This window comes from Zonotrichia leucophrys, chromosome 4A (assembly GCF_028769735.1).
Source record: "Zonotrichia leucophrys gambelii isolate GWCS_2022_RI chromosome 4A, RI_Zleu_2.0, whole genome shotgun sequence".
Classification (NCBI taxonomy): Eukaryota; Metazoa; Chordata; class Aves; order Passeriformes; family Passerellidae; genus Zonotrichia; species Zonotrichia leucophrys.
The window spans coordinates 8,200,921-8,226,856 of record NC_088174.1 but is presented as its reverse complement, the minus strand read 5'-3'; the positions used below and the strand labels follow the sequence as shown (position 1 = coordinate 8,226,856).

Here is a 25,936-nt window from a genome sequence, read left to right as displayed (position 1 = left end):
ACTGAAATGAGATCAAAGTAAAATGGAAGCTAGGTGTGTGTGCATTTGGGCAGATAAAATTGTGTAATACAATGGCTGCTGAGTTTTAGAAATGAGTCTGTTCTGACCAGGTGTCTGCTTTTTGCCTATCATGCCAACCTGTGTTCAAATCTTTTCATAAGTGGAAAGAACTAGTTTGGATGTGTCATTGCAGGGATGAAGTGTTGATCAAATGAATGTTTTTAACTGCCTCAACAGGTCTCATGGCCAATCAGCTTCCTAGAATTTGTTGCCACCCTGTCATCTGCTGGAGTTACTAGAAGCTGTGGCACTCATTTCCTGTTCTGGGTTTTGGCTTCTTGCTTAGCTTTTGGAGGAAGAAGGGTGTTTCTTCACCAGTGAGAGAGAAATCCTTTTAGTCTTAAAAAATGATATATATTTTGTAACAAAGGTGAATGGAAACTGGTGTGGTTTCTCTGCCAGCTGTGGGGTGGGGATGGGGACTGTTTGTGCAGCAAGGGGAGAAGTCTGTGAAGGAATTCATAGTGAGCTCTATCTTTACATAAAAAATGGTCTTTGTGAAAATTATTTGAATACCTTTGTTAGAAAACAAAAGCCACAAACCACTCTCCTTTTAGGACTGGCAATTTGATTGGACCAGTGCTGCTGCAGACCTGACATAAAAGGGAAATATTAAATCCCCAGGCTGTTCAAAACCTTTGCCTTTCCATTGCAGGAAACAAAAATCAGCATATGTTCAAGGAACCAGGTGTTATATTTTCAAGACATTAATCCTTTCTAATATTTTAGAGGACATAATTGTGATATTGAAATTGGCTATGTGAAGGAAATGTTTAAAGTTTCTGATTGAGCAGTGTGAGAGGGAAGATTTCCTCGAGAGCCAAGTACAGCACTATTGATTTCTTTACAAGCTTTGTGAAGGAGACCTTGAGCAGCAGCCAGGTCTTGTGCTTGTTGAGAACTCTGCACACAAGTGATGTGTCCCTGTCTATGAGCATTGCTTTAGTGAGGTGAAAGGAAAATTTCAATCTTTGCAATGTCAAACCAAACGATTTCTAACCAATTTTCTTTATCTGTTCTGTATTCTTTAAACTATACTTGTACTAGTTTGAAAGCAAACCAGTGACAGATCCCAAGTCAGAACTACAACTTAATAGGAAGATGAAAATCACAGAATCACAGAAATTCTAGGTTGGAAGAGACCTTTAAGATCATCGAGTCCAACCCATGTTCTAACACCTCAACTAGATCATGGCACCAAGTGCCACATCCAGTCTTTTTTTAAACTCTTCGAGGGATGGTGACTCTACCACCTCCCTGGGTAGATGATTCCAGTATTTGACCACTCTTTCTGTAAAATACTTCCTCCTTAATTCTAGCCTGTATCTCCCTTGACGCAGCTTGAATGCAATAGTACAAAACCAGTGAGAGGGTCAGGATACAGCCTGACACCCTGTGGGTCAGGGTGTTGGCAGCAGTGCAGTTCAGGTGGCTGCAGAGCTCCTGCAGTGACAGGTTCTGTTCTGTGGTTCTGTTGGAGCAGTGAGGCTGTGGAAGGGTTTAGTTTTCATCTGAGGGTCCAGTGGTGGAGTAGATGGGAATCCAGTGAGAAAAGGCTGCTCTGGTGTTCCCAATCTCAGGTTATATCCAGGTAGGAATGCTTGGCTCCTCCCCCAGGGATGATGTAACTGCATCAGTCATGCACTGAGAGCCAATGGCCCCTTAATGAATGTCCCCCTGGAGGGAGGATGGGGCTTGGAGGAGATGAAGAACTCTGCCCCACCTGGTTTTAACAGCTGGCAACAGAATACATAGGTTTGGTTACATCTGACATTGTAACCTAAGATGTTACTTTTCAGCCAAAACCCTTGTGTTCATGTAGCAGTTCTTTGTTTCACATCTAGTGAAGGAGCAGTTAGAATTTATATCAAGAACTTGTTTTACATCATTTGTTCCTGTACCCCCAGTTTGTAATTTGACACATAGAATTTGCAGCCTGCTATTCACAATCAAGGGAACTTAATGCAAATGAGCAAACACAGGTGTCTCTTGATGTGCTGAAGACACTCAGCTGGAGTTAACAGGCAATTAAAATTAGGTGGAGACAGGAGCCAAGGCTAAAATTGGTCTGTATTGCAAAAGAGAAACTTGTAACCAAAAAAAGAAAAAAGTAAGGAAAAAGCCATCTACAGCAGAGGTTGTAGGTAATACTGGTAGAGTGAAGTGAGGTTAAAAGGTTCTTTCCAGCATGAATGATTATGTGATTATTATAATGCTTTTCTTTTTTAAAGGATCTTCAGTATTAAACACTGCAGGTTATGACTGACCAGTCTGTAGAAATTAAAACAGCATGTGTATAACTTTATTGAAGTATTAAGGAAGTGGCAGAAACATGACTGCAGTCTAATCCTAAAATGATAGGTACAGCCACTTGTTCTTGTAAACTGTTGTGGATTTTGAACTTGACTTTAGTATGTCTAGGCCTTCTTCCAGAATGGTGCTTTAATACCAATCTTAAAATACATTTTGTAATTCTATTTTATTCTAGAAACAGTTTTGCAAAAATAATTTCTCAATGGTGAATTTCAGCTAGTTAGTTATTGTAATTCTCATCCAGTTCTTCACTGAATTAATCCACTTCAGCCAGTTAAGGACTGACATTTGTTTGGAATAAAGAAAAGTGTGTTTGTAGGTAACATCTGTTTTGCTGGGCTATTGCTTTGGTGATTTTTTTTTAGGCAAAGAAAAGTAAATGTAAAAGGGAAGCAATAGGTGGAAAGAAGGATAGGTTTCACCTGGTGATTTTGGTCTGATGTTTGCATAAATAAAGTGAGTGCTAAGTGCATCTGCAGCTCAGTAAATACTAAATTCTGTGTTCATTATTTCCAGTTCTGGTTTCTTTAGAGACCTGGATCCTTTCTGTCCTCTGCAAAAGATGTTGCTGTTTTCTGAAACAATGGGCTGTTTTCAGAAATTACATAATAAACATAGCTTGACTGAATTCTGCATCATTTGGGAATATGTAGCAAAATATATCTAGGTAATTACTTACTTACTCCCTTTCCCCCCCTTTTAATTTGCATACATGGTTCCTATGTGCTTTGTAATATTTGGAAGAATCCGTTAAAGTGTATATATTTTTTTTATATTCTGGCTCTTCAAAACCTTGAATTAAACTTAAAGGGACACAATTTCTTATGAAAATATGTGCATTTTTCAAAGTGTAAGTCTATGAACAGAGACTTTCTTTTGAACATAAGTCCTTCTTTTTTCTTTTTCCAGCTGCAAGTTAACTTGTGATGCTTTTTCTTACAGCTGATGGCTAGAGAGGAAATTCATGCTGGTGTGTGGTGAGAAAGGGCAGATGAAGAAGAATTAAAGCACTGACAGCACCAGTGTTTCTTGGTGGCAAGGCTCATTTCTTGCAAAGGAGTGCATTTTCCTTGCAGGAGGGTGGGAGCAGCCTCAGGGACACAGGCAGGGAGTGACAGCTCAGGGAGAATCCGTCAGCTCCTGTACCCCCAGTCTGCAGGGAACCACTGGTCTGGCCTTCAGAGCACCAGGACATGCTTGGATAGCTTAAGCTGCCCCTGGTTCCCAGAACTGGCAGGTTTTTTCTTAATTGGCACTTTCATCTTAATTAGTTTAATTATAAGCAATGATTTTGTTGTGTTTAAAAAACAGAATCAACTGCAGTTTAGAGGCTTTTACTGATACTGCAATTATTGGAATAATTACATATAGGACTGAGGAAAAGCTTTTCTGTGATAGCTTTAACACTGTTTATGCTTTGTTTCACCATTGTGTTTACTTTTAGTGAATCCCAGCATATAGCAGAGAAATGGGAAAACATTAGTATGAGGCAAATCAGGGTTTCTTAGCCAGAAATAAAAGTAATTTTTTGTTTAGTATAAAGAGGCTAGCAAATGTGTCCTAAGGCTGTGATTCAGTTTTCTTTGTTTGAAGTGATTATGGACCAGCCTTTTTAATTTAAACAAGATTTGGCCAGTGATGCTTTATCCTAAGTTTTAGTGCAGGTGCCAGGGACCACAGGAACACGTCATGGTGTAGTGGATATTCTAGTTCAAGAACTGGAGTTAAGCCTTTGTTTTGAAGTTGCTAGAATTTGGAAATACTGATGTTCTTCAGGCTGTAATGCATTCTTAGGTAATTCTCTCATTTATTCTGAATATTCTTAGGAGAAAAGAACATAAAAAGTGGGGAGCTGACAACGGATATCTTGCTCTCTAAGCAGGAGGAGGAACTGCATTATCCAAAACTGTGGATGAAAAAGCTTACCTTTGTCTGACCCCAAATATTTACACTGAGTGTTATCATCTAAAGGCCACGAGATGAATGATTAGGTAACCAGATATTGGTTTGTTTTGATGAGATCATCACAGGTTTTAAGCAAATATCATTCAAAGTGTGACATGTGTAGTTTGAACAAGATATTAGGGAGATAAAGGCCTCTTTCTGTTTCTTTTTTCTTCTTCTGTTAAGAGTTTTTTTCCAGAACAGAATTTCAGTGTACTCTCCAGTGTTATGATGTATTGCTGTTGGCTGCAATATATTTTTAGGATGATTTTTTTATCCTATTTGGCAGTTTCACTCATCATGTAGGTTGTTTGCTGGTAACTTAAACTGATATTTCATGAGTAGCTGCCTGAAACAGGCAAAAAAGAAATCCTACATCTCATAGGATTTCAGTGGAGTGGTGAATGAAAACAGCAGCAGTAACCACACTGGACACCTGAAATTCCAGGGACTGGGATGTCCTTCATCTCATGGTTTGCAGTCTCAGAGCCCTTGTTTGCTGGCAGTGTTGGCAGTCCCAGCTGTGGGGTTTTTCTGGAGGGGTTTTACACCAGCCACATCCCCTGCAGCACTTGGAACCCTGGCAGTGCTCACCAGGAACAAATCCTGTGCCAGGAATGTGAAACCTGCAGAGTGTGATGGCTCTCATGTTTCTGGTGGCACTAACTCAGGGCTTTCATTGAAGTGCTGAGGGTTTGTTTATTCAGATGGCCAAGTAATTAGTGTCAAGCAAATTTAAAGGTTTGTATTGTAATACTTTGTTGGTTAGTGAAATGCCAACTTAAATGATCAGGAATACAGTGTTGTATGCTGTAGCTTTTTGTGGATTGTGGTACTATTTCATTGGTAAGAGTTGGCTGTAGTAAAAGTTGGCTATTGGTTACTTCCTGGCTTGTGTTTTTAAAGAGTAAAAATTTCTGCTGTAAAATCCTACAAAATGAGCAATTTCCAACTGTGACAAGAAAAGGTGTTTATGACTCAGGGCAGAATAGAGCAGGGCTTTTCTTCAATGATTTTGCTTTTGTAGAAAACCAATACAAAACATCCTTTTCAGGGGGAAAACTAATAAAAGTGAATATGCATGTGACAATCTTCTTGTGAATCATGTGTCACTGACAGAGAGATATGCAAGTTAATCTAAATTCAGTTTAAATAGAATTTTCTTAAGAAATTTGAATTAGAATTGTTGTTTTTTTTTTTTTATTCATCCTCTTTATTCTTTTATCTCAGATATGTTTTTAATTGTCAGGTTTTGTTCAAGCACTGATTTAAGAATGGGGAATGAAGTAACCCACTACTGGTGAAGGGCTGGTGCAGATAGTAGTTAGAGAAAAAGGAAAAGTAACTTCAGTGACCTCTAGTGAGGTGTAACTTCAGTGAGCTCAGTTCCTAGGGTGTGATAGCTAATGCCAATGCACTCATAGAAGGACCTGAGACGTGTTAATAATTATTCCTGAACTATGACAAGTCTAGAAATCTTTCACCTAAGACTCTAAAAGGGAAGAAGGTGAAGATGGGTTTGCTGATTAAACAAACTAAGCCTGTGGAAGGGGAGGCTAACCTAGAATGTCCCAGTGGACATGGATCATGTACATTAGATTGTAGAGGATGGATTCAGGTTCCATCCCTGGGCAGAACTGGGAAGCTGGGGATGGAACCTGGGACAGGCAGCTCCTTCCAGAATCTGCTTTATGTGACACATAAACTGCTTTTATTGTAGTATTTCTTAATGCTCTGTCAGCAGTCTTGCTTTGAATCATGAGTGTCCTTGGCACCAGATTAACAGAGAACAGATGAATCCCTGAACCTGTCTGACAGCTGCACTGAGGCAGCAGTGGTTTTAGCTAAAATGTTAAATACATTCAACGTGCTCCTATTTAGCAAGTAGAATGTAACATCTTTTGGTATCTTTTTTCCCAGATTTAGCAGTCTGAACTTGTCAAACCACAGATATGATTTTTATTTTTTTATTTATTATTTTTCAATCTAGCAGTACAGTTAAATGTAAAATAGGAAACCAGCTATGTTTGATGGTTTGTGCACTTTTTTCCACCTTTTTAAACTGGTGCACTTACCCACTGCAAACTCTAAAATGCACTTCTTCATGCCAGAAACATTTCCCAAGGGGATGGATGATTGTACTTATAGTCTTGCAAAGTATAGTGACAGAATTTCTGAATTTTCGTTTTCATCTGGGTCCTCAAGGTTGAAGTGAACTTCTGTGGATTAACCAGAGTGAGGAGATTCTCTGCAATTTACTGCCTGAGAACAGTTGTAGAATCTTCTGGTCCTGTGCTTCTGCTTCTTCAGCCATCCTGACTCTCAGTATTGTCCCCATCTAGGACTTCTTATCTTTGCATTTCCTGAGTGCCACACATGATTTTGTACTTCCTCCTTCTCTTGCACCCATTAGCCTCAGTCTTTTACAGATATTAATCTCTGGGTGGAAAATGTTCTGTAACTTTTTTTTTTGAGCGTGGGAAGGGAAAGGCAGTGGTCAGAACTATGCTCATAATCCACCCTATCAGACAATGTATATTTTGTAGTTAATTTTTCCCATCCAAAATAGCTAATTTTGTCTATTTTGGGCTAGTTCTTTTGTTCTTATGGGCTTGTCTGCTGTGAACTGTGTATTGAAGACTGCTGATACTCTGAGCTGAGTAATGACACTTTTTATACAGATCTTTGAAAAATCAGATGTAAGAGTGTCCTTTCAAATTTCCCTTTAAGAAGTTGAGATTTGTTTATCATGGCAAGTATCTACATATGTAGAGAGAAAGTGTTGATATTAAGCTGCTAAAGCTGAAGCATTTGAAAATATCTTCCATGATCCTAAACTTTTAGCATAAAAATTCTGGTAATGATCTCTCTGTTGCCTTGAAAAATGGAAGCCAGGCTTGTTTTCTGAAAGATCCCTTTAAAAGAGGGATTTTCATGCTTAAAAAAGTTAAATATTTGGTTTTCCCCTTATCAGGGTCTGAAACTGTTTCTTTCAGTGGAGTTGAAGTAAAAATAATCAGCTGTGATTCGTGTTCTCTTCTTTGCCTGTCTCCATGGCAGTGAAGTGATTTAAATTGGTGTGTCCATCTCAGTCCTTGTAACACTGCCATCCTTTTAAATGGGAGCTGTTTTAGTCCTCAGTGCTGGACTCAGGCAGTGCTCAGACTCAGACTGCAGCTTCTGCTCTACCATGCAGTAGTTGGAGTACTCTGCAGGGTGTTAGAAAAAGAAGGGTCTAATGGCATTGAGACATATTTATTGTTTGTTTATTTTGTGCATACAGAGAAGAAAATAAATTTATAGGGTTGAGATTTTTTAATTTTTTTTTTTTTGGTTTTGTTCTTTTTTAATATGTAGGAGATAAAAAGAAATTGAATTCTCCCTTGGAAGAGCAGAATTTATTTCATGGAAGTATTAACCATGCTTCAACAGTAACATAAATCTCCTGTCAGATTTCTGAATTGAAGTAAATGATAAAATAATCAAATTTAAAACTCCAGATGAACTGATGAGTCTCTGGATATCATATCTCTGTTTGCTAACATACAACATGAAGAGTTTAAGAAGTTTGACTCTGCACACAGGTTGCATGTGAGAAAATACTTTTCACAGAAGAGCTGTACAAGTTATTTATGGTCCCCAAAGAGGGGAATATATAGTCCACAATTCAAGGAACTTTAATTAGTAAACAAAGTTTATTCCAAAATATGCAACAATGGAATAATGCAGCATAATGAGTGTTAGATACTTTTCCCAGAAGCTGTACTGGTCTTGCATGCAAGGTGATATACAGAGCTCTCATAAGATTTTTCTGGCATGTACTTTTTTCTTCTTTGTTTCCCTTAGCACAGGAAAACATCCATTAGTGATTCTAATCATGAACCTGTTGTGTTCTCTTCCTCCTCAACCTGCCCTAATGAGTTGAAATTGCTTGCTTTTTAAATGCAAGACTTCAGAGAAACTGATTGGATTTTAACAGTATTCACTGAGAAAATGTCTTGAGGTAGATTCCATTAAATTTAATTGCTGCCTCTCTTACTCTGCCTTTGTTAGAGTGTTGTATGACTTGGGAAAAACAATTTGAGTGTGTGCTGTGTTCTAAGCTGTTGTTGAGACTTGAATGGCACATACCAGATGTCTGTCTATTGGGAACTTGACCTGCCAATAAAATATTTGGAATGTGTACATTGATTTGTATAGTAATGACAGGAGGCCCCTTGTGTATGAAAGGGCTCAGTAGGATGATCCAAATTTGAACATTTCTTCTATTGCTGCAAGTGCATGGTCTGGTAGTGATTCATTTCAGTATCCATTGGAGGCCTCCTCCTAACCCTGCAATGCTTGAAAGAAACACATTTGGTGAATTGTCCAATCTGATATCACAAAGCAGACATACTCTCCAGTGTTCGCATTCAGTTCAGTGATAATCTGTTTTGTTGGTTGTCAGTGAAATAAGGTATTGTGAGTTTATTTTAGGAACAGCAGTAAAAACTGAGATCCATATTTTGCTGAAATACTGAACAGTAAACCAGAGTTTCTTTTTTGCAGTAGTGGGCAACATAAAAAAAAAAGAATTTTTATTACTGAATCTTTATGTAGTAATGTCCTCATATCTAGAGCAAGACTTGTTTATATGAAGTTACTGTGTGAGGTTTTGGCACTGGTGAAGGGAAGGACAATGGTGATGTTGTAAATGCTGATATTTAGCACAGCAAGGACCTCAACTGATTTGTGATACAGTAATCTGGTTCATGAGAGACCTTTTAGAATGCCAATAATAACTGGCTAGAATTTGACTGGTTTCACAGGCACTGTCAGAAGCTGAACCCTCAGTGCTGCTCCTACTGTTTAAATCTTTTTTATATAAGTAGTGGGAAACCTTTTATTTGTTAAAGACTTTAAATCCTTTCCAGCTTGGCTGTAAAACATGTCTTCTGGCAAGAAATTATTTGTGACATACAGAACTGAGTAGGAAAGATTTAGAAAATGGATTCTAAAAGAGGTCACTGTCATTAATTTAAATTTGTTTCTAACGTTTCAGATTTTTCTTCTTGCCTGTCCCCCATGTCGGACTGCAATGATTCTCTTCAGGTATTACCTCTTCCTTACTGTATTTCTGTCCACTTATACAATGCATTTTAGAAGTTAATTTATAAAATATGAAGGCATATTGGCTGGATTGAAAAATGACACTTTGAGAAGGGTCAGGGCTTAAATCAGGGTGTTGGGTCCCTTATCCTTACTTCTTTTGTGTTGGTGGGATTGGCCTTGCTGATAAACAGGAATTAGCTCAGTAACAGTGGATTAATGCAGATTAATGTATGAACTACTATAATTTGTGCAATTTTACCATCCTCAGTAGAAATTGTAACTGGGCCTTGCTGGAAGCTGTGCAGGCAGTCTGGGTCTGATTTCAAAATTTTGGATAGGTGAAGTTAAATAGAAAAAGCAAATTCTCTCTGGCTTGATTGGGTATTTCTCAGATCTGTGCAGTCTTTTCTAAAAGCCTGCCTGTTGTTACTGACTCCTGCAGCAGCAGAGCCCAGGGTGCAGCAGGGTGCTGAGGGGAGGGTCAGGGATTTCCTGGGCACTGGCTGAAGCTGCCATTGTGGCATTAAACTCTGCTCTCCCTTGGCTTAGTCTAGGCAAAAATGGTGCTGGGGGAATGCCTTAGACAGTCCTCCTGCAGCTTTTCCCTGCTGTTCCTTATTTCTGCAGGGATTATGCTGAAAAAGACTCTGTATTAGCATTTCTGTCTTGGAGAGTGTGAAAAGTATGTCTGCTGTCCAGGAAGTCTTTGCTAAAGACCAGTTGTAAAGCAAAGGGCACAATATTTGTTGTTTTTCAGAATGAGTATATCTATTTTCTAACACCCTGACAGCATATAAATTATATTTGAAAATCTATTTTAAAATTGTAGTACCTTTTCCTCCCTCAAGTTACTTTTAAATTCCTAGGAGTTTGAAAGACAGTGGTGGGAGACAGTTTATTCTTTAGTTTGTGTCTGATGTAAATAAACTGAAACAGTTCTGATACCAATTTTCTGTTCCTGTGATCCAACAGTAGTTCAGAAGAAAGATGGCTGAAAGCTGTACAAATTATGGAGTATAATACTTTCCTGCATTATGCTTTGCTTAGGACTTGCTGTTGCATTTTGGTAAATGTAATTATTTTATTTAAGGAACTTCTTTCAAATTCTTAAAGCTTCTTTGAAGCTGTGCATGCACAGCATTAAAGAGGAGTAAAACCCTTTATCAGAGATGCTATATTAAGCTCTGCAAGACAAGTGAACAGCAGAATTCCGACTATTTAGCAGCTTGCATCATGAACAGGATTATGGGCAGCCCAGGCTTTCTAGGAATCCAAAGCTCATTATACAAAGCAGTCCTACTTTAGGAAATTCTTTAAGTGTGTATTTAAAGATAGAGTTTTGTCCAGTTTTATTGCATTTAACAGTGACTTAATTAAAATTCAAGCCTAAATAATTTTTTAAGTGTCTTGCTCTTTTATTGAAGAGATACAACATAAAAGACATGAAAATAATATTATTTCATTTTATTTCCATGTGTGAAAATAATATCTCATCTCTTTTCTAAGGTTGCAGATGCATATGCTGAATGGGGCCCTCTTAGCATTGCTGTTTCCTGTTGTTAATACACGCCTGGTGAGTGTGCTGTGGGTTTCCTTCTCCTTTTGATTCCTTTCTAAAAGGTTATCTTTGGAGAGATGTCAGATGTTTGCTTTGCTGGGCCTTTTAAAGTTCATTTAACCAGGCTGTAGACTCCTGGTCATTACAGTGGAGCCAAAATAGCAATCTTGGATTTTGGGATGTTTATAACGTGGTCTGAGAAGACAGCACTGCTGTATTGAGTGTTAGCTCCATTCGAGCCACTCATGGAGGGAAAATGTGATGGCTTTGAAAGAGCCTTTCACAGGTTACCCTTGTGGCCTGTGGTCAAAATTCAGTTTCAGACATTTCAAGCTCTGTAAATGTAAGATTCCTCAGGCCTGGAAAATGCCAAATGTTGTTGCTGGCTGTCATTCCCTCTCCCCCAAGATTAGGCACAGCAGATTTTTTTTTTTCCCATACAAGTTTTCAAATCTGCTGTAAAACTTCAGTCTCCTGGGCAAAAAATTAGCCTGTTGGTGTTCCTAGTGAGATTCTTAAACCCTTTGAGATTTAAAGGTAAAAAAAAGCTGTTTTGAGTGTGAGTTGAATGAAGTAGTTTTGAGGATTATTTTAAGAGCTGTTCTCCATGCATATGTAGAGGGGGTGTATACCTATGTATGACTAGATACTTCTAATTTTTTTCATATGATTTATCTGCAAAAATCTGTTGTTGCAGCTATTTTAAAGTCTGTTTTAAGACAGATATGAGTACTTTATATTTAAGCAAACTACATCCATAATAAAGGGTAAATTAATATTATTACCAAAATGGTTGTGGGCTTCAGACTCCATTTCAGATTTTGTTGGTGGATCTCCACTTGCAAGTCTTGACTGTCTAAATAAGATGGAGTATAAACTTATGCTTATGTGCAGTTTGCAATTACATTTTATTAAAACTTGATACCATTGAAGAGGCAACAAATTAATAAAGCAAATGTTCTTTTCCTGATAAGGAAAACTCTTATTTTATATTTAAAGCCATCTAGTTTTTAAGTATATATAATCTTAGGCATGACAACATTGGTCTGGGTAACCTAAAGAAAAAATGTTGAAGTGTTTAATAAATTATCAGCTTGTATTTTCTCTGCCATTATCACAGGTCTCATTTATATTAGGGCAGTGGTGATTAAACAAGAAAGATACAGACTACTTATAAAACTGTTCCTGTAATTTGGAACAGAGTAGCCAAAAGATACTGTCCAAAAGTAAATATTTTTGGAATAATTACAACTTAAGATATTTTTGGCCTAACTGCTGCTTGCCAGGCTTTTCACTTTTCCATGTTTCTTCTGGCACAGGACATGTGGGTGATGTTGTTCAGCACTGCCTTGATCAGACTCTCTCATGGCAGACACACATTCTGCTCCACAGCTCTCACTGTGGTTTTAACACCAACATTGTCCCAAAACAGGAGATGTCTCCTAAAACCTAGTAGGAATTAAAAAAATAAAAAACCTCAATTTTTTTCTAAGCTGGCTGCTCTGGTTTTTTAACACCTAAGTGAAAAACTTTTGATTCAGTCATTCAGAATGAGAGACAATCATTGCTTCAGCAGATGATGGATGCTTTAGTGGGTATCAGGATTTGGGTTGTGTTAATTTGTTCAAAGTAATTTCCAGAACACCTCTTACATTTTGTGGCAGAGACTGTTAGGGTCATGTGTTTTTGATAGCAATTACATTACTTAATGAAATGCAAATGTCTTTTTGTAAATATGCTTCACTGTTCAGTTATCCTGAAGTGGAAGCTTCTGGCATAATTTCATGGTTTCCATTTTCTTGTAATGCATCTCTTAATTTTTTTGTTGTTTTTTTAGAACCTCAGTAATTTCAAAATTCTTTTAAAATAATAGTATATTGCCAGTGACAATGGAGAGTTGACATATTCACTGGAACTACAGTAGAAAGTTTCTACCTTCTGTTATTTTAATCTTTCAGTCAGACTATGCTAAACAATGCAGTTAAAAATCTTGTTGGACTATAACAGGCACTTGGGATGGTGTTCAAAAAATGTAGTCTGAAAGGTGAGGTCAGTCTATTCTGTTTTTTCCAAGAAAACATTTTCCTGCCTTGGCATGAGGTTGAGGTGCCAACAGTTAACAGACTTAGGCAACAGATGCACCCACTTGTATTTGTTTGGCACCCAAATATTGCAGTTCTTTGCTACCTTATTTACCATGTGCTGATGAAATTAAACTCTGTGCTTTGGGATAGACATTGGATAAAAAGATAAAACTGTTTCTTGTCCAGTCAGTGCTTTTGTGAGTTCTTCTTGTCCCTTCAGAAATAAAGAAGATGCTGAGGGAATTGGCTTGTTAAGCTCCCAAAAGGGATCCAGCAAGGCATAAGAGGATACACAGGAGTAGAAAGATTTCTTTTTACTCTGTATTTATATTCTGTGGCACACAGTGTAGGTCCTGATAACCTCACTGTGCATGTAAATTCATTTGACTGCCACAAAAAATCAGACTGTTTGGACAGTAACTGGGTCTGCTGGAGCTTTCATGTTGTATTACTCAAATTTTAAAGAATGTCTTTCCACTGGTTTCAAAGTGGGGATTTTTTGCAAGCTGATGTCCTGAAAATGTTCATATAGATAAAGTAAAAAACAGGACATGTCCCAAAAATGTTGGATACATGGGTATCAGCTCACATGGCTGAGATGGTGCAGTTTTAATGTTTCCAGAAGCTGCTGTATTCTATTATTAGAACTATTTGGCCTGAGAGATTCACATTCTAAACCTGTGTTAGGAGTAGAGTCACAGTCTGAGCAGGACTTTGAGTATATTCTGTGTATGCTCCAATCATTGGCTGCTGTATTGCTGCTGATTGTTGGAATAATTCACTGCACTCGATGGTTGGCCTGTAATGGCTGTGCCTGCACAGCAGAATGGAATAGGTTTGGTAGCACATTGTCATCTCTAAACTGGCTTAATCTGATTGGCACAGGGAAAACAACAGGAGCAGTGGGGGCTGTTGAGAGATGGTGGCTGGGAGGTGATAAAGCCAAAGTTTGTGCATATTTGGGCACATGTACATGCTGTGTGCATGAAAATGGTATGAGTGTGTCATTTACTGATAATGTCTAAGAAGGTGGCTGGTACGGTACAGTTTGGTGTTTTTTAGGCTGTTCTGGGTGTCCTACAGGAAAGACCAGAATCTGAGAGCTGAGTCCCTTCTATTCCTTTTCTGCCACAGTCTGCAGTCTTTGTAGAGAATGATGGAGGAGGTGCTCTTGCACAGTGCAGTGCTTGAGCCAGGGTATAAATAATTAACAGAGAGTGGAGTGCTATTGTCAGAAACCAGAGCAAAGTGTCAACCCGTGGGCCTACTGAAAACCAGCTGCTGTGTCTGAGTGTTTAATCTAAATCAGTAATATGTCCATACTCTCTTGGGGTGAACTCAAAATATCTGACTTCTGAGCTCCACTCAACTGCTGCCTTGAAGAGATTTTTCTAAAGCTGAATTCAGTGCATGGAAAGATCTCATTGTGCTCTTTGGGCAGTAGCTGGTTTAAGTTAGAACATGAAGTCTTACTTGTTTTCACAAAGAGATTCTTGAAATCCTTGATTGATGGGCGATCCCTTGTGCCTTGTCTTCATTTCCAGTTTCTCCTCACATGTGAGAGGTTCTTATGCTTTTATTGATAAAACTGTTTATAGACAAGGCACAAGATGCAGGTGAGTTAGTTGCTCAGTGCAGCTTGCTTTTTGTGTTTGTTGTAGCCTGGCTGTACAACTTAAGTGCTTGGTTGTACAGCAACTCTGCAGCTCTACAGCAGGAAATGCACTTGCAGAATCAGCCAGGCTTCAGAACAAGCCTTCTTTTACAGTGGGAAAAAGATGTTTTGTTTTACACACAAAAAAATACTGTCAGCACTAGTGCAGCATAACAACTGTTACTCTGTTCTCAGGAGTGTCCCAGCACAGTGTTTGTGTAACAGATCCTCACAACTCCACGGCTGTGGAAGCCCTTTTGACACCACAGATAAATGGAGAATGCTCCTTGGCAGGAGTGAGTGCCTCATGTTGTGGTGTTTATATCAGCAGCAATTGTTTCTGAAGTGGGAGAGGTACAGTTTTTTCTCCAGTTAGGATTGCTGCTTTAGCCCCATCTCAAGTAATTTTAATTCCCTCACTTTGCTCTCTGTCTTGTTGAAGGACAGTAGGAAAGGTTCAGATTTAGGAAACCCCACAATTTTCATGAAGTTCTTGCTTTTGCATAGTTACCTTGTTTGTGTTTGTTTTAGTACAGAATACTTGGAATGAAATAACCCAACAGATTGTACGGGAGGGCTGGTTCAGCTGGCTGAGCACCTTGGAGGGTGCCATCAGGACACAAACAGTGTCCAGTGGGTGAATGCCAGGACTAGCAAAATCCAGTTGTTGTTTTAGAATCTTCTACGTTCAAAATAGGATACAAGAACTGTAGTTGAAAAGATCACTGTAATTTACCAACTGTTAGATTGGTTAGCAAGAAAATCAAACTCTCTTTCAACCTCTCTTCTGTTGATGTAGAAATTTCTGTAATGTTTCAGTTTCAAGGCTGTGACTTCAGTGTCTCAGAAGAGTCACAGAAAAGGAAGGCTTTTCTCCCCACTCCCTGCTTCCCAACACACAAGCCACAGTGGTAGGTCCTGTCTGAATTCTTCTGGCTGGAAAATGACAGAATGAGTCTGCATTTGAACCAAGGTTTTTCATTATTCCCATGACATTTCATACTTGTGGTATTGTCCAATTTTCAATTCAGAAAAATAATGCAACAGTGTGGCTTTTCAGCTCTGTAAGTCAGATGCAGGAAAAAGCTGAATTCTGAATTTTTGAGTGTTTTCTACTACTGTTCAGTTTTAAATGTGCTGCTTTAGTGTAATAAATAGATATAGGCTAAGGTACTTATAGATGGGAGTAACTTTCAAATACAGTGCATCCCCTTTTCTAAGTGATAAAGAGCTAGAAATAGTTGGGTCTGGATTAGGAGGCTCAAACACTGAGATATGGTTGAAGTTATTTTTAGTATTATTTTAGGTGTCTGACTTCTTAGAAGAGAAGTTGCACTCATTCAAATAAACACACAAATTGCTAATTGTAATTTCCCAAAAGTTGGCAGCTGGTGAGAAATACCTGATTTACTATTAAGTGGTAACTTGCTTAAACATAATTTGCAGCTTGTCTTTAAAACCAATAAATGACTGGTCATTTTATATTTTAATTTATATTTGGTCAAGCTTAGCAGTTCTGTACATGCATGTGGGTTGCTTTAAATCAGGTCTTCTGATTTTTTTGCACAGGCCGCCTCTTACATTACTTTTATATATATATTTACATACTTTTATATATAAAAGACCTCATTTATGGAATTCTCTCACAAGGTGGCAAGTATCTTCTCTTTCTAAAAATACTTCTATGCTGTGGGGGTGTGCATAATTTCTGATTTAATTATTTAAGTGGTTTGCATTGTTATTGGTAATTCATGCTAGCAAAGAAAGGGAAAGAGCACCCTTATGTTACTCCTCCTTTGTTGTGCTTCTGGCTAATTTTGGGAATTACCTGCTGGAAGTGCAGTGTTTGTGTTAAGGGGGATGGAATGGGCACAGTCAGCTGCACTTTCATGGCACTGACCATTAATGTTTGTTATTATACATAGGTGATAAAATAACTGAACTGAAAGCATTGTCATGGGTTGGAAAGAGAATTGTTCCTTGGACCTTGGTTGTTAATGATGAAAAATACTTACAAATATTTTCCTTATTCCACAGCTTCCATTTGAAACAGAGATTTATTACATCCAGCATGTGATGCTCTATGTTGTGCCCATCTATCTGCTGCACAAAGGAGGTAGGTAGGCATTTACTCCCTGTGGATTGAACTGGTCCTAGGGAATGAAAACACTGTGCTTACTGCATAACAACAGTTTTATTCTTACACTTTTTAAACCAATTTTCTCTGGTTTTAATTTATAGTTCCTGATGTTCTAGTGTTCTAATGTTGGAGTTTTAACCCAGGTAATGGGTTGTGTCAGGCACTAAACAAAAAATTTTAAAAATGGTCATTTCTTTTGCCTGAAGGAGTATTTAGAATGTATTTGTACAATGTGCATTGTCTTCTTGAGCAGCATCTCTGCCATCTTGCAATATTCTCAGTTGTTGGTGGGATGTATTTGTAAGATTTTTACCTTCTTGGATGTCTCTTAAGAATTACTGAACTCAAAATAAGCTAAAAAAAAATTAGTTGTCTAGTTAGATAAATCCCAGAAATTCTGAAGCTCCAGTGGAATGTGGTGACATGTATCACTGAAATGAACTAGATTGCTTATCTCTTCCAACAATATTGCTGTCTTGCATTCACTTGTGCCATAACAGCTCAGTAAGTCTGGGAATCCTAAATTGTTCCCCTGGCCAGTGATTTTTCCAGCTGTGGATTCTCAAAGGGAATGCACTGTACATTCAGCTGGCGTGGTGCTCTGCCCCCCTCTAGTGCTGACATGCCTCTAGCTGCATTTTCTGGCAGAGCTGGATTGCTCCATCCAGGAAATGAAATATGATCATTTGTGTCCACATGTTCAGTAGCCTTTAATGAAAGCCCTGAGGATGTGATGTCAAGCAATGGGATGCAGTCAGGCTCTTCCTTCCTGCTGAATCCATTGTGTTTTATACCAGTGGTCACAAAATCCTTCACCCTATTTCACTGTAACCTTTGTGTTGCACTGATTGCACTGTGACCTGCTGAGTGAAATTAAGAAAAGTTATTCAAAGGAAAAGTGAAGTCTTGTACTTAAAAAGATGATTCTGTTTCTTTTTTTTTTATCAGGGAAATATGCTGTCCATGTTTTAATTTTAATCCACCCTTGATAGCCTAAAATTCTGGCAAATAATGCCAAAGTGCAGGGTAGTTGTAGGAGTTACACAAACTCATAATCTTTGCAGGAGGAGGGTGAGGAGCAGGGGGCAGAAAACGTCAGCAGCCATGGAGTGAACAAGCTCTTGTGATGTCAATAAATCACTTGGTGGCCTTGGAGTTCCCATCTGAGGTCACTTTAAGACAGTCCTTTGCTTTAAAAAGTCTTGGCCTTGGATGATGCTTGATGTGTTCTTTTAAGAACACTTTTGGTGGTTTGGCTTTTTGTTTGTTTTGCAGTAGAGGTTCTCAGGGTTCTTCAGGACCTGGGACTGACAAGAACTGGATTTGCAGTGTGAAGGGTTTGATGTTGGACACTTGTCACCCTGGCTCAGTGTCCTGAACCCCTGCCCTGTGCTTATGTACAGGTATTTGCTGCCATCTAACGTTCACGTGATGGCAGTGGAATTGCTGAAAGAACTTTGTTGGCTGAACCTGTCAATTGAGATTGCTCTGGGCTCTTTAACTAAAAACTGCTCCATTTCTTATCCACTTGGCTCCTCGTCACCTGACTGGCTGTAATTAACAAAACACCCATGAACTTCTGCCACAGGTGACATAATGGATCATTTTTGGTGGAAAAAATATGTAGCCTAAAATATTTGTTAATGTTAATTCTGTAATTTCACTAGCACCTCTGTTTAAGTACCTTCTGAGTAGGTCACACAGGCCTTTGTCATGAGTTCTGTATCTTGTGAAAATTGCTTTTTCATCACTGACATTGATCAGCATGAAGCTTGATTTCAGTATTGTAAATAGAAATTTCCATCAGTGAATCTGTAGATTATGATTGAGAGAAGTAATCGAAGGGTAGAAGATTGAAAAAAATGAAAAGGAACGGATTGTATTTGGAAAAATAGACTACTTCAGTTTTATTGAGAATCTGACTAAATTACTGGTGACCTTGATAGGATCCAAATGTTTCTCAAAGATTGGGTGAGCAGAACACCTGAAGCAGAGTGGATTTCAGGCTCAGGCTATAGAGAACTGCACCCTCAAGTTTGCTTGCAATACTTGAGATATTGCACCAGCCATGCACACACATCCAACTGCCTGCTGAAGTGTTTCCTCTTTGAAAGGAAACTGGTGACAGTAAGCAAGGGCTGTAGTAATTTATTTTCTGTCTTTTCCTGCTGCTTATTACAGTGGTGCAGACTGGTCATGCTGCACTGGCAACCTTCATGTCCTTCCTGACCCTGTAAGAGGGGGGCTTTGCCACACTCAGCAGCACGTGGATGAGAGAGGAGTTTGGAGCTCAGCATTCAGTGTTGCACAGGGAACTCACTGGAGCTGAAGGACATGGATCCCTTTTGGGGATTAAAAACTCCTCTTCCCTCTCACTCCTCTCTGTACTGAGGGAATATAAATTTCCATACTTCCCTTTCTTAATATATTTTCTTCCTAAGTGCATATATGCATGTATACATAGCATGCATGCCAGGCTAGACAAATTAAATGCTTTTACACCGTGGCTCATCTTTCTTGGCAGCACTAAGAGGCTCTCATGCAAAATAGATGTAGTGTGGATGTAGCAAGCCAGCACACAAGATTCCTACCCCAAGTCAGTTCTTACATAAAGTGTATCTGTAGTTGGCACTTGTATTTCACTGGATGAATCTCACCTTGTGTCACCTGCCTCCCAACATTGCAGTATGCATCTGAGCAGGACACAGCATTCCAGAAACTGCTGGAGCATTTGAACCAGACCTGGCAGGTCACTGTTTTCTCTTGTCCTTAAAAAGTGAGAGACCTTCAGTGGGGTCAGGACAGCTAAGTTCTTAAACTGTGTATTCTTAAGATAACAAAAAGAAATCTAGCTTGCACTACTTCAGGTTTAGAGACTGATGATGATGGCTCTTGTTTCTGACTGTCTTAAGCTTGTTTGGTTAGGTTCTGCAATGGATTTGACAAGGTCAGGTGTGCACCTTATTTCAGAACATCAAATCATATTGAAAGTTAATCAAGGTGGAATTGTTATTTCCTTAGTGCAGTGATCAAATGATATTCTAAATTACATTATTCCACAGCAGACTGAAATAAGAGTGAATTTGTAGCAGCTCCCTAGAGCTCAGGAGATAATCTGCCCTGTGTTTTGATATCCCCAGTGTTATTTATTTGAGTTAGTAAACTCCAGTAGGTAGAAGAGGCTGTTGCTGTTGAGGTGTTTGGGATTCTGTGGCTGCAGGGAGTGATGCTGAGAGTCTGTCGGGCAGGGGGTCTGTCGGGCCGGTCCGTCGGGCGGTCCGTCCCGCAGCTGGGGGCAGGTCTGTCGGGCCTGTCTGTCCTGCAGGTCTGTCCGGCAGCTGCGGGTAGGGGTTCTGTCGGGCCGGTCTGTCCGGCAGCTGCGGGCAGGCCCGGCGCTGGTGTCAGCGGGCTGCGCTGCGCAGCACGGCCGGCAGGCGGCGCTGTGCCCGGCGCCGTGAGGGAGCTCCCGGTGCGGGCCGCAGGAAATGCCCTCGGTGAGCCGAGCCGGGCCCGGCCGGGCCGTGATGGCCTTGTGAGGGCCTGGCAGCCCTGTGCGCTGCCCCCGTGTGTCTGAAGGGCGGATTTGGCTCTAAATAAATGAGTTGTGTGCTGGCAATAGGAGCAGAATTTTCTTCTCAGGCAAGTGCTGTATATAACAGAGAAGAGCTGGTGTCTGACTGAAGTCCCAAAGCCCTTTTCTTTGTTGATCTGTTCTCAAAGGTGGCACCAGAAGAGAAGCTCAGTGGCATTGTCACACAGCCAGTTGAAGCTGTTGATTTTATTTTCCTTTTCTCCCTTCTCACGGAGGATGTCCCTGCTGTGCTCGGCAGCTCCCTCAGAGCAGGGAGCGCTCCTGACCTCAGCACGGCCTGGGCTTGGCAGATGCAGCACACAGATACCAAGTACACATGAAAGGATCATTTTTCCTTTGGTTGTAAATTAAGAAAGTGCAATTAAAACACTCAAGTTGTGTTTTCCATTGGCTGTTAGGACCATATTTAAAGACCTTTTTTTTAGCTGTTGCACCCTCTGTCAGTTGCTTTTACACTTTGTGGCACTTCCCTGCCTTTAGCTAATTCTTTCCTTAGCTTTCTAAAGGAGTTATCAAGCAGGCTTTATTATATACCTTTAGTAGTAATCCAGGAGAAGTATCACTTCATATTTTGATATACTTAGGCTGTCATAAATCTAGTCCATTTTGATCTTTATTGAAATACTTGATAATGTGTGATACAGCTCTTTTGCTGAAACTGAATTACTTAGATGCCTATAGACTCTTGCATGTTTTTTCCCTACTCTGCCTCCAGCAATTCCATGTTCCATTCCAGATTTCTCTACCTGCTGAATGCCCTGTATTAGACATAAATGTACCCTCTGATAAAAGGAAAATAAACTTGCCCACACATTTTTGTAAGCTTGAAAATGAAAGAATTGTAATAGTTGCTCTGAGTTTTGGATTAAGCAGGTCTACTTATAATTGTAAGACAACTGAAAGAGAGTGTGCAGCACTGGAAAACTCATAAAGCTCTATCAAATGTAGTGGGAATGAAAGCAAGACATTAAAGAGATTATTTTAAACCCTACTAAATTAAAAATTGGTACTATATTTAGATTCTAATTCTCTAATTCAAACAGAGGAGTAATTTTCTCCTGCATTATGTTTTCACAGAAACACAAAAGGAGTATTGCTTTCTATTAAGCTGGGTTCAAATTTTCAGAAGCCTGTGTATTGAGAATTTTAAATGAAAATAATAGTTCATAAGAACATTTGAACAAGCACATTGTGGGGAGGGAACAGTGTAAAAATGCCATCTCTTTGTTGATCTTTGGTTTTTTAAAGCCACGCTTCCATTTCCTAGATAGCAAAAAATATTCAATGTCAACAAAGTCTTGTTTAGAAGCAGATGAAGAACCCAAAACTCTGTTCAGTCTATACGGAATCCTTCACATCAATGCTACTGAAGTAATGAAGTGTGATTTAAACTGATTTAAATTTCAACACAGGAGCAAACATGCAGCCTACCTGGATGGCCCCAGCTGGGCATGGCCTCAGCTGTCTGGGCAGTGAGTGTTTTTGGGAATGAGATCAGTGCCAGACTGGCACTTGGACTACATTTCTGTAAGTGCTTCATGTATAAGAACTGCCCATGATCCCTCATAAACAGAGTGAAACTCTCTGCTCCCACCCATTGAAATTGATTTCCTATGCAAGCAGCAAGAAGCTTTTGCCAAAGCCAACAGAGGCCCTTCAAACAGCCACTCAGCTGGCTCTCAATTTTCCTGTTTGTGTTTTTCTTTTAACAGACTGTACTATGGAAAACAGACCACACTGCTCCATTAAACAGCAATCCATTGAATAGCAGGGCTGTACAGTAATAAAATCTATAGTGGGTATTTATATAATGAGAAATGTACAGAAAATATCCCAGGTATGAATTTAAAATGAGTTTCCCAAAGCACACTGTGGAATCTAGAGTGCTCCAAAATGTTTTTGTGTGGAGCTCAGTGTTTCCTTTTTGTCCTTTGATGTCCAAATAGTGCCACTGCTGAAAATCACACCATTATTTTCAGGATTCCAAAGTCTAATAAGGAGGGATATTTTTAGTAGGAAGCAAGACCAAAAATCTGTCGAGAACAAAAGTTGCTGATGTATTTTTTTTAATCTTGCAACAGAGCAAGGATGTAGCAGAGGGAAATTCCTTGCTGGGGGAACCTGAACAGCTCTGCTAAGGGACCTCTGAAATCCCATTCCCTGATCAGACTGAAGCTGGACATGAGAAGCCTGGGTTCAAAGCCAGATTGTGCCATGGATCTGTGTTGTCATCTTGTGCAATTTCCTGAGTCTCCTAATGACTGCTGTCTCCCTCCAGTCTCATTTTATAGCTGGGGTCACTTGTCTGTGTTGGCATTTATACCCTACCTGCCCTGTAAGTCACCTGGATGTGGAGGTGTCTGTATTTTAGCTTTCCTGGCTGCTCACCCCTTTAGACTCACCAGGCTTTGTCAAATACTTTGAAATAACACAGGCACCTGCCAACAGAAACCTAATTTGGTTCAGCACTGCTCAGCCAGTTCCCAGGAGCTGCTTTGATACCTTATTTAAATTTCATGTTGTGTTTTGTATCTAGGTTAAACACGCACCTAAAACTGCAAGGACAATATAAATAAATTTTGCAAGTCAAGCAGTGTTTTCCTTACAGCAGAGGAGGGAGTACAAAGAGTTTCTGTAAAGCTTGACCAGGTCACCTAAAGTTGGTGCAGCCAGAAATAGAGCCATGATCTGCTGCACTCTGACACCAAGGCTCATTCCTCCTGCTCCTCTCCTCTCTGTAATGAAAAACCATATTCAAGGTGGTGTCACCTGTCTGATGTGTGCAGGCCATGGAGTTCAATGAATATCATTGCTGTCTAAGTCAAGACTTCTGTACTGTTTCCTAAATAGGGTGCCAGCTCAGCTCACACTTGCCAGTGCATCCCAGGAATTACTGTTGGGAATTTTTTCCCTTTACCTGCAGAACTCAAAGTGATTCCTGTAGAGTTCTCTTTTCCCTTTGGTTTTACTTGCTGTTCACCTTCCCACTGTGCTTCCCAAAGCTGCCCTGTGCATTCCAAGTAGCTCCTGTGCCCAAATGTGCCATGGGCTCCCCAAGTGTTCTTGGGAGTGGATGTGCACTTTTAGACAACAGCTTGTAGGTGCTTTTGAATCTGTAGCACTCACCAAATGCTATTTAATTGAACTTATTTCAGGTAGCTACTGCAAAATCTATTTGAACTGGCATGATGGGTACAAATTATGGAAGGAAACTATACAGAAAATAATTTTGAAAGGGCCACAGAGCTTGAGGAAGCATTGCTCTAGAGACCTTAAACCTGAGCTGGGATGCAGCATTAAACAGTGATGTGGTCACAGCAGTTACTTGTATTTATCTCCCCAGGGTGATGGAGATAAATATTATGGAGATATATATATTATATATTTTATATATATAATGGAGATATATATTATATATATAATATATAAAATATAATATAAAATATATATAATATAAAATATAATATAAAATATATATAATATAATATAATATAATATAATATAATATAATATAGTATAATATAATATAGTATAATATAATATAATATAATATAATATAGTATAATATAATATAATATAAAATATATATAATATAAAATATAATATAAAATATATATAATATTTTATTTTATATAAAATAATGTATAATGTATTTCGTATAATGTAATTATAATGTATATTATGTATTATATACAAATATATATTATAATAATAATTATAATATATCTCCATCAATATAAATATGATGGAGATAAATAAAGATTTGCTAGCAGCTGTGGTAGCTGCTCTGCATGTGGAGTTATTGAAGTTCCCAGCAGTGCAGTGCATGCTGAAGGGTTTCATTGCTTCCTGGTAATTACTGAGTGTGCTGGCCAGCCAAGGCCAGTATCAGTATTGCACTCTGTGCTCTAAGCTGTCCTTTGAGTACTGGATACATGTTCCAGTATTTAATAATATCTAATGGATCAGAGAGCAGATAAAGGCAGATAAAAATTGCCAGTGTATTTTTATAATCCTCTGAAACTCTTACAGCAGCCAAACAGCATGACATTGTGCATCTTTCCTTGGTGTTCTGAGGCTGTTATTAAAGTCATAAGCAAAATAATATTTTCCCACATATCTTACAGTGCAATTTTCATGTCTGCTAGTAAGAGTCTAGAGAACTCTGTAAACTGGTTTTCTTCTTACCATATGAAATTTGAATATTTAATTCCCAAGATAGTCTTGTATCTATGAGTACTTTTATTAAATCTGATTCCCTTGGTACATTCTAGATCAGGGAACATTGTGTTTTGTCAGTACAGCCTGGTTTTGAGAGGGTTGGAATAATAGAGAAAGGTTGGAATAATATATCTACTGCTTCATTTGAAGGGAAAAAGTATTTTACAGTATCTGTGATATCTACTGATTAAAAAACTGTTTGTAGTGTATATCTGAAAATATCCCCACAGCAGCTTTCATTTAGAAGCACAGCCTGTCATTAATGGATTGACCACCTGATACAGCTTTTCTGTTCCTTGGCACTATTGGTGCAAGTTCCTTTTTAATAGTTGTTAACCATAAAATTAGGAAATGACAATTAAGCTGTGCTCTAATAAAGGCTGTGCAGGACCTGCTGCTGCCTAAGTCAGTTCTGTGCATGCTAAAATCATAATCCCTGCAAGAAGCAGGTGTTTAAGTATAAATAACCTGATTTTTAAAAAGTTTTATGGCATTTATTACTTCTGGTCGAAGTAATAGTGGTAGAAGGAAGAATGAAATAAAAATCATTGATGGTGAAAAATAGATTTAGTGAGGTAACATATTGTGCATCTCACTGCTGGACAAGGAGGAGGGAAGAAGCTGATCAGGATCTTCAGGTAAGAAATAAAGCTCTCAGATATTAATTACTCTAATGGCATTGAGGAGGTTATCAGCTCAAGCAGATGTCCTGCCATGCAGGAGAGAGAGGATTATGCATTGGGAGTGTGCTGGGCACAGCAGTGCAGTGAACATGAATATTTTCCTTTCTCCTCAAGGTATCTACACCCCTGAACCGCTCTGCAATTTCTGGTGGGCTCTTTTATCCACGGGGTTCATGTTTGTGTATCATTTTAGCATCCTGCAGATCCTGGGACTGGTAAGTAAAGCCAGGTTAATAAATGGATAGTCTGCAAGTACAGAGTAAAAACACTGAGAAGTTTGAGTGTGCAGGTCTACATGGATAAAACTACTTGCATGCAAATTTTTTATAAGGCTACTTGTATGCAAATTGCATGTTCTAACAAGCATTTGTATCTTATATCTTGCAAGTACTGGTAAAATAGCTCATAGATTGGTTATGTACCTGCATAAATCCATTTATTAAATACACAATGGAATTTGGATCTGCTTTTTTTCTGAAAGCTGCCCTACTTGTGTTGAGCAAATGTGTGTCACTTGAACATTTTTGATTATTTTGATAATTTTCTAAATTTTCACTGTTTTTAGGTGAATCAGTGCAAGATAAAAATATTCTTAA

The 25,936-nt window shown here is 38.9% G+C and overlaps 1 protein-coding gene across 3 annotated transcripts in view; it reads left to right on the top strand.

Moving 5' to 3' along the window:
* TMEM164 (transmembrane protein 164) overlaps positions 1 to 25,936 on the top strand; it is a 34,639-nt gene that overhangs the window by 3,276 nt on the left and 5,427 nt on the right. For 2 of the 3 annotated variants that reach the window (XM_064713308.1, XM_064713307.1), the window contains exons 3-6: positions 9,359 to 9,408; positions 10,915 to 10,981; positions 16,742 to 16,820; positions 25,455 to 25,555. In XM_064713308.1, coding sequence (XP_064569378.1) covers positions 9,359 to 9,408; positions 10,915 to 10,981; positions 16,742 to 16,820; positions 25,455 to 25,555 — 297 coding nt within the window. Of the gene's footprint in view, positions 1 to 2,182; positions 2,205 to 9,358; positions 9,409 to 10,914; positions 10,982 to 16,741; positions 16,821 to 25,454; positions 25,556 to 25,936 lie in introns of those variants that run through there. The other variant, XM_064713309.1, reaches the window with a different exon arrangement.